The following is an 8699-nucleotide window of genomic DNA, read 5'->3' as shown; positions in this document are numbered from 1 at the left end:
CCTTCCTCTTCTGATATTTTTCACATCCCCCACCCCTCTGTCCAGCAGCCCAGTGGTAATGCACAGGGAGTAAGGTGGGTGGCTCACAGGTGGCAGACCTAGAGAGGAACAGAATACTGGGGCCACTCCCCTCCCCCTCTTTACCTGCACTGAGGATATTTCTCATATAACCTGCCCCTCTACCCAGCAGCCCAATGGGAGCACTTCCTCCCTCCCCTCTGTGTGTGTGTGTGTGGGGGGGTCATGGTACTTGGTCTGGGGGGGGGTATGGTGGGGGCAGGGCCTGGCACTCTATCTCTAAAAGGTTTGCCATCACTGGGCTAGGGAATGGGGGTTAAGTGACTTGTCCAGGATCACACACTTTGGATGTGTCTAAGATCAGATTTGAACCCAGGACCTCCCAACTCTAGGCCTGGCTCTCAATCCACTGAGCTCCCAGCTGCTTCCCCTTTTTCTCTTTCTTTGATCTTAAGATATAGGCCTAAAAGGGGGCTTTGACAGGTCAAAGGGTTTGCACAGTTTTGTGACTTTTGGGGCAGAACCAGTATATTCTCTATGACTCCAGGCTGCTACATACCACAGGATATTTCAGTTTATAAAGTCTGAAAACAAAACAAAACAAGGAAATATAGGGAGAGGTACCTGGTGGACAGAGAGCTGGATCTAGAATTCGGGAGACCTTGAAAATAGGGAGATTATGAAGATTTTGCCTCAGATACTGAGTATGCCTTGAACTCTCTGTGTCTTAAGTAACTTCCCAATCTGATGGTAATCACTATTTCCCTGGTAAATGCTCAGTATAGATGCATGACTGTATAGACAAGTCCTATATTCTGGTAATGAATGGAAATCAAGCCCATTGGCCTGAAGAGTTTCAAGCTACCTTCTCTCCTGGGAAATCAGTTCAACTTTTGCCCTTCTCCAAATCCTGTGGCATTTCTCCCAATCCCCAGCATCTGTCAAGGATTATTGACAATGGCTCAGTCAATTCTTTCAGTACCCTGGAAAGCAGGTCATCTGTAGCTCTAGGACTTGAGTTCATCCAAGGTAGCCAGGTACCCTCTTACTTATCTCCCTGCTTGAGCCAGGGCTTCTGACTGTCATCTCCTAACTATCCTTCTGTCTGCTTCAGCTGCAGGGGAGATGCCTCACCCTGTTTACTCAGTTTCTTTCCGGCCACTCCTGCAGCATTTCCTTCAGTGCCTCCTTTCCCTGACAGCCTTGCCTTGTGTCCTCAGATGCTCTCTGGTCTTCTTTCAGGGGAAGGGGAACGTGGGCTTTGGTACTTCCAAGTCACTTGCCAGATTGGGTGGACCCATTCATAGTATGTGCCTTTTATTCCTCTGAGGAACTATATCAACACCAGTCCAAATCAGGGGAATTCTCTCCTCTTATTTTTAATTTTCTTTCTTATCACAAACTCTCTGTTCTTTTATCTCTGCATGTCTCTGTCTCTGCCTTTTCCCTCTCTCTCTCTCTACTTCTGTATGCATATTACTATAAGATTATATATTAGAACAAGATGAGATCTTAGAGACCCAAATCCATCCCTCTAATTTCACAGATGAGGAAACTGAGGCACAATGGGGTTGACTTGCCTGAAGTCTTACAAGTAGCATTAGAGTTAGAATTTGAATCCAAGGCTTTGGACTCCAAAACTTTGCTCTTCCCATTACACAGCTGATCATTGTATAATATTTCTTTTACTGTATATATTTTTCTCCTGGTTCTGCTCACTTTACTTTGCATCCGTTCATAGAAGTCTTTCCAGGTATTTCTGAACTATAGTTTTCCATTAAAAACTTATACCACAACTTGTTTATCCATTCCCCAAGTAATGGACAAGCCTTCCGTTTCCAATTCTTTGCCACTCCAAAAAGAGCTGCTAAAACTCTTTTGGTACAGGGAGGTCCTTTTCCCTTACCCTGAGGAGCCTTTTTAAAATTGGGTTTGGAATAATTTGGTTTTCTATTTCTTGCTCTCTCCTGGACTGAGAACATCTGACCTACTGAAGAACATGCTTTTAGACACAGCAGGTCTGTTTACCTCAGTGAGAAATCCTTCCCTCTGTCTGTAGGTACCCAGTTGGAAGCACTGGATTGAAATGAATCTCTTGGGGCTTTTCAAAGATATGGAAGGCTTCTCAGCTTTGAAGAAGTGCATTGAGTTGGAAATATTCTTCCAGCAGGGGAGCAGCTAATTAGAATGAATTGGAATTTCAGCTCAGTAGGGAGCTGCTGAAGATGTATGGAGCCCAGGGGGTGCTAACATCTCCATAGGGCTGGATTGTGGGATGTTTGTAGGGGAGGGAAGGAGTGGTCATTTGGGGGCAGATAATCACAGGCTCTCCACCTTGGATGGGACCTCAAAGGCCATCCAATTTGATTGGTAATTGACCAAGACTCCCCTCTAAGACAGAGCAGGCAAGTCTGGACATTCAGCTTTTCTAAAGAGCAGGTGAAGGTGAGTCAAGTACAAGAAGGCTGGAGAGGCAGGAAGGGGCCTGGTGGTCAAGTATGTAATACTCAAAAACCACATAAAAGTATCAATTCCCCACTGGAGAGGACCTCAGATCCTGTCTCGCCCAATTCTCTCATTTTACAAATTTGGAAACGGAGAATGAGAAAGATTCAGTGACTTTCCCAGGGTCACACGGGTAGTAAACCGCAAAGATTCAGGCTCTTCAATGCAAAATCCAGAGTTTGGGAGCCATATCATCCTTTCTCTCTTCTCATTTTCTATTTAGGTGGAGCTTCACAGATGCTCCAAACTGGAAGGACCATCAAGCCCCAACCAAGCCTGGGAGAGAATCGCCTCCATAACACCCCCCCCCAAATGGTTGCCCAGCCTATACTTAAAGACCTCCATGAATGGAAGTCACTTCCTCTACTTTCAGATAGTTCTAAGGGTTAGATATTCCCTCTTCCCTCACCCCTAACCCTGCCTCTGTGACTTATGCAGAATAGAAATTCCTGGGGTCTATCTAGTCAGCTACTTTACCACTCTGCCTTTGATCAAGGGCACCTCCACACAGAGCCTCCAGGTGGGCAAATGGAGCCCGAGCCCGTTGACCCAGAGACCACACGTTCTGTCTATTATCCCAAGAAACAAAATGGAGAAGGAAGAGAAAAAAGGAAATGACATTCTGAATTAGTGAAACTTGGAAAGACTTCTTTGGATCCTCCATAAAAGAAGAGATGAAGACAAATTTCATTCAATAAAGAGGAAAGATTGAAAGGCTCTGGAGATAAGAAGGAGGCCACCCTCCTGCATGGCCCTGAACTCCTTTATTTACTCAACAAGCATTTATTAGATGATTATGACATGCCCGATGCTTCGCTAGGCCGGGAAGACCAAAAACACTTAAACAACACCTTTCCTTAGGGAGCTTGTGTTCCATTAGGAGAAACTCAAAAAGGACATAGATGAATGCAGAGTAAATGAACGGTATATAGCAAGTAAATAGCAGGTAATAGGGGGATGCAAAGACAGGAAGGAAGAAAGCAAGCTATGTGCCAGGAGCTGGATTTAGAATTAGAGGTCCTAGATTCCAATACTGGTGACCCATGTGGCCTTGGGTAAGTCCTTTATAATTTCTTCATCTATAAAATGGGAGGGGGGCACCTAATGGTTTTTAGAATCTCTTTAAACCCTAAATCTATGATGTTTAATCTTGAATTAAATTCTCCCCACTCCATCAATCTCTCTGTCTCTGTCAGCATCTGTCTGTCTCTTCCCAACTCAGTGGCAGGACAATTTGGGAGGCCTCTCTTCTCCTCTGGCAGTGCAGGATTATTTCCCTCCCACTTGCTAGAGTTTCCTGCTAAAACGTGATCCCATGTGTGTGCACAATGGACTGTAACAAAGTGGAGGAAAGCTACACCTGGGAAGAAAGGCCTCCAAAGAGACTGGTGGAAATAAATTAAGATTGCAGGTCTCCAGTTGGAAGAGACTGCAGAGGCCACTGAGCCCAACCCCCTCATTTTGCAGATGAGAAAACTGAGGCCCAGGGAGACGACCTGATTGGCATGAGGTTGAACGTGAGGTTCAAACTCAGGTAGGTCCTGTGACTCCAGGGTCTGTAGTTTTTCTTCCATACCACAGTTTCTTTAACCTCAAACTAATTTGAAAAAAAAAAGCCAAAATAATAAAGAACATGATTTTCCTTTTTAAAACTATTCCAGTTTCTTTTTTCCCCTAAACCCTTTCTGTCCTAGTAACAACTATAAGACAGAAAGGCAAAGGCTAGGTAAATAGGGTTAAGTGGCTTGCCCAGGATCAGGTAGGTAGGAAGGTCTGAGGTCAGATTTTTTTTAAACCCTCACCTTCCGTCTTGGAGTAATGCTGTGTATTGGCTCCAAGGCAGAAGAGTAGTAAGAGTAGGCAATGGGGGTCAAGTGACTTGCCCAGGGTCACACAGCTGGGAAGTGTCTGAGGCCAGATTTGAACCCAGGTCCTCCTAACTCCAGCCCTAGGGCTCTATCCACTGAACCACATAGCTTCTACCAAACTCCTCTTTTCAAGGTAGTAAACAAATATGAAATGATAATATCTTACCCAGATACATTTTGAGAGGCAACGTGACATGAAGGAGAAAGAGATGGCTTTGACGTCAGCGAGATGCAGGTTTGAGTCCAACCTTTACCTACCTTATGGCTGTTGGCCTGGATGAATCATTTAACCCCTCAGTTTCGAGACCACTTTCTAAGATGATAAGTTGCAGAGGCTACGGGTAAAGGGAGTTTTCTCACCTGGAAGTTTCTTATACCTATAAAATCCTAGATGTAGTCCCTGATCCATTCCTTCAAATAATAAAAATGAAAAAGACATTGCCTTTGAAGCCAAAAGACCTGGCTGAAATTCAAATCAACAAAATAAAAAATGAACAGAGTGAAATCGTAATAAAACCAGAAGAAATAAAAATAGTTAGAACCTACAACCCACAGTTATATACTATCAAAAAAAGAGCACAAAAGAAATATAAAATACCTTAATTACTAGAATACCTACTAGAAATCATAAGTAATCCATAATCAGAAAAGACAAATTAGAATTAGATGTGAAGGAACTACCAAAGGAAAAAACTCCTAGTCCTGATAGATTTCTAGAAAATTCTATCAAACATTTAATCATAACAATACTATGTAAATTATTCTCAGAAATTAGGAAAGAGAGCATGACATCAGATACCTTGGAGGAGACAAATAGGGCCCTAATACCCAAACCAGGGGAGGATAAAGCAAAGAAAGAAAACTATTGACCATTATCATTAATGAAGGTTGATTATCATATTGTATATGCAAATTATATCAATTAGAATATGGCAATTTATCCAAGACAACATGAATTAGAACCAATTTGGAGTTACACTAAGGATACAAGAATGACTCAACATTAAGGAAAGGAATCCTGACTCTGCCACTTCCTATGTGATCCAGGGCAAATTGCTTAACCTCTCTTGTAAAAAAGTTAAAAAAAAAAAAAAAAAGGGAAAAACTTGTTTACTCAGTTGTAGAATGGGTACAGAGTGGATTAGGTGATTTTTGGAACCCCTTCAAGTTCTGTCTGGGTTCTTAAATCTACAACAGACTCATAGTTTGCAAAGGGCTTTTTCTTATTTGCCCCTCAGAATAATTCTATGAAGAGATCAGAGGCTTTACTATCCTTATTCTCTAGGCAAGAAAACTTAACTCAGCATCAGATCTAGTCATTATCAGCCCTGGAACTGGAACCTAGGTCCTTTCACCCTAAATTCATGGAACTTCCAATCATCCCTTGCTTAAGCTCAAAAAAATCTTGTTATAAAGCTCTGTGCCTTGGTACCCCTGAGAGGAACTATGGAACAGAGGAAGGAGCATAGAATTCTGGGAGTTGGAAAACTTGGCTCAGAATTTTGGCTCTGATACCGGTGACCTTAGGAAAATAACATTATTACTATTCCTAACGACAACAACAAACAAACCAAAAGAGACATTTACAAAGGATTTTTCTTCCTCTCTGAGCCTTGGTTTCCTCATCTGAAGAATGGGAATAATAATGTAGGGCTGGTGACAGTATCAAATAGGTTTTATAAACTCTAAAGCTAATAATAGGAAGCTGTTATTACAGGGTTTAGCAGAATTCTGGGAGGGCTACAAAGACATCTCTTGGAAGTTGCTCGCTGCAAGAGGAAAGAGATTAAATGGGTTCCTTATATTGTTTCTGACAGGAGGGGCAGGAAATGATAAGGCTGACCAATGGGAGTGGGGGTGGGGCTGCCAGGGAGAGAGGCTGGGCTCTCCCTCTCCCCAGCCATACACCTGCTTGGCGGGCCAGAACTGAGAAGGCAATTAATTCGTTTCAAGGAGCCTCAGGAGAGGAAGGTGATTGGAGGTTGGGGTGCAGGGGTGGGGGGTGGGGAAGTAGAGAAACCAACTCAGAGCTCCTACTGTAGCCCTTCTTCCCCTGATAGGGTTCTGGAGTTCCCATTCCAGGTACAGAAGTCACCTATCATGTAGGGGTCTGATTTCCACTGACTTGAGCTATTTGTCCACTCTTAGTGCCTCATTCTCCAGAATGCACTCTGTTGCTTCCCACCTGTATGACCTTAGAGAAGTCGTTTCCTTTCAGTGGCGCCTGGTTTCCTGATCTGTAAAATGAGGCTAAACTAGATAGCCTCGAAAGCCCCTTTCAGCTTCCTATTTAAGCTCCTTTGCCTCTATGGCTCATCCTGGCCAACGGAACAGAGAATGCCCGAATACGAATTTAACAGCTGATGCTGATCCCCCCTTGCTGTCTGCAAAGCACTTCACAAACCGCGCCCTCGTTTGATCCTCATAACTAGGCTGGGAGGTGCGGTAATCCGGGAGGTCCCATGTCTACTTTACAGGCTCAGACGCGGGACAATTTGAGTTTAAACCGCAGCAGAGACTCTATTTCCTCCAGTCCCCGGGCTCTTTGCACTCCAGCAGGTGGTTTAAATCACTTTCCCTCGCCGAGCCTCAGGTTCCCCTTAGGTAAAATGAGGTCTCTAAAGTGCCTCACCTCTAAAGCTATAATCTGCGTTTTAACTCGGTTATAAACTTGGTGTGTTGTTCCCTTCTGGGCCTTAGTTTCCCCAGATGTAAAACAAGGGGGCTTGGCTACAAGGCTCTGAGGATGAAGTACAGGGAAAGCGTCCCCACCTGGGTTCAAGGTCAGCTTCTGTTGTTTTCTAGTTGTGTGATCTTGGGCAAGTCATTTTCTGGGCCTCCCTTTCCTGATCAGAAAATGGGACGGGAAGGTCAAATTCCAGGCTCGGACCCTCTGAGCCTACCTGGCCCGGGGCGGAAATGAGCGCAGGTAGCGGGTCTTACGAAGCAGCCAGGGGAGCGGCGGGGAAAAGTTTGTTTGGGGAGCGCCTCCCGCGGCAGCTCGTGCGTCCTGCGTGGGTCCGTGGGTCGGTGCGCCCCGCTGGGGCCGCTCCGCTCAGCTCCTCCCCCGCACCTGGGCGCTCTCCACAGTAACAGGTGACAGAGGCAGCAGCCGAGCCGGACTGCCTGCCGGCTCCCCCGCGGGGCGTGCCCGGGCCGGCCCCCTCCTCCTGCCCGCCCCCTCCCCGCCCCTCGAGCTGATTTGGGGCTGGCTGGCTGGCGCGGCCGGGCAGGCAGGCGGGCGGACACTGCAGGGCCCCCACCTCCCCGCGGGGCTCCCCTCCTCCTCCCGCTGTCTGCGCTCGTCTTCCCCTGCCCGGCCCGCCGCAGCCTTCCTCCAGGCCCTGGTGCCAGTCCCTGGGGCGCTGGGCCGGGCGCAGAGCTAGGGCTGGGGGCGCCGCCGCCGTTCGGCCGCGCGAACATGGAGGAGGCGCAGCGCTCCCGCTCTCACACGGTCACCACCACCGCCAGCTCCTTCACTGAAAACTTCTCGGCGGCCAGCGGCAGCTTCGCCTACGACAGGGAGTTCCTGCGCACCCTGCCCGGGATCCTCATCGTGGCCGAGATCGTGAGTACCCGCCCGCCGCCGACCACCCGGGAGCCCCCAGTCCCCCCCCAGCACCCCCCCCCCCGGCCCCGGGCTGGAGAAAGGGCGGGCGGCGGGCTGGTAGCTGCTAGGGGGTGTGGGGCTGGGAGTGTGTATGTGTGTGACTGCGTGTGTGTGCGCGCGCTCGCGTGCTTGCTTGCGCGCCCCTGGGGGTGCGGGGTGGGGGGAAGGGCTTGCCTGGACCCTACTTGGAGTCTCCCGGTGACTTAGGGAGGTGCGAAGGAGAGAGCACAGGGCGAGCTCACCTTCCTGACGTGGCGCGGCGCGGGGTGGGCTAAGTTCTCCAGGTCGTGGGCAGAGAGCTAGGGGGAACTCTGGGTCTGGGGGGCCGCGGACAAGGCTCCCTCCCCTCTCCGGGCCTCCTTACCTCCGGGCAGGTAATACGGGTAAAGCGCTTTGTAGTCCTTCCCGCACTCCCTAGAGAAGGCTTAGCTCTCTCTCAGCTTCCTTCCTGCCTTCCCGGGCGATCCGTGGTCCCCAGCAGCTCCTCCTGGCCGGGGGGAACTGGGGGAGGAGCCCTTCCCACACCTGAGCCTGGAATCCACCCGGGGAGACCTCTAGGGAGGATGCCGTGATTTGGGGTGAGCGTTGGGACGGCGGGGTTCAGAATGGTGGAAATGCCAATGAGAGAAAGCCTTGTTTGCGTGGCCACCGGTGCGTCTGGGCGGAGGGGCTTGGCCATCACTTCCCGCAGAGCTACT

General features: G+C 48.2%; 1 protein-coding gene across 2 annotated transcripts in view; it reads left to right on the top strand.

The window, feature by feature from the left end:
* Positions 1-7640: 7640 nt before the first annotated feature.
* Positions 7641-8699, top strand: part of CMTM8 (CKLF like MARVEL transmembrane domain containing 8) — a 65581-nt gene continuing 64522 nt past the window's right edge. For both annotated transcript variants that reach the window (XM_044677352.1, XM_044677351.1), the window contains exon 1: positions 7641-7959. In XM_044677352.1, the coding sequence (XP_044533287.1) occupies positions 7813-7959 (147 nt within the window). In that variant the 5' untranslated portion in view covers positions 7641-7812. The remainder of the gene's footprint in view (positions 7960-8699) is intronic.

The sequence above is a fragment of the Gracilinanus agilis genome, chromosome 5, assembly GCF_016433145.1.
Source record: "Gracilinanus agilis isolate LMUSP501 chromosome 5, AgileGrace, whole genome shotgun sequence".
NCBI classification, from domain to species: Eukaryota; Metazoa; Chordata; class Mammalia; order Didelphimorphia; family Didelphidae; genus Gracilinanus; species Gracilinanus agilis.
Note: the sequence above shows the minus strand (reverse complement) of the source record. Positions and strands in the feature narration are given on the sequence as shown.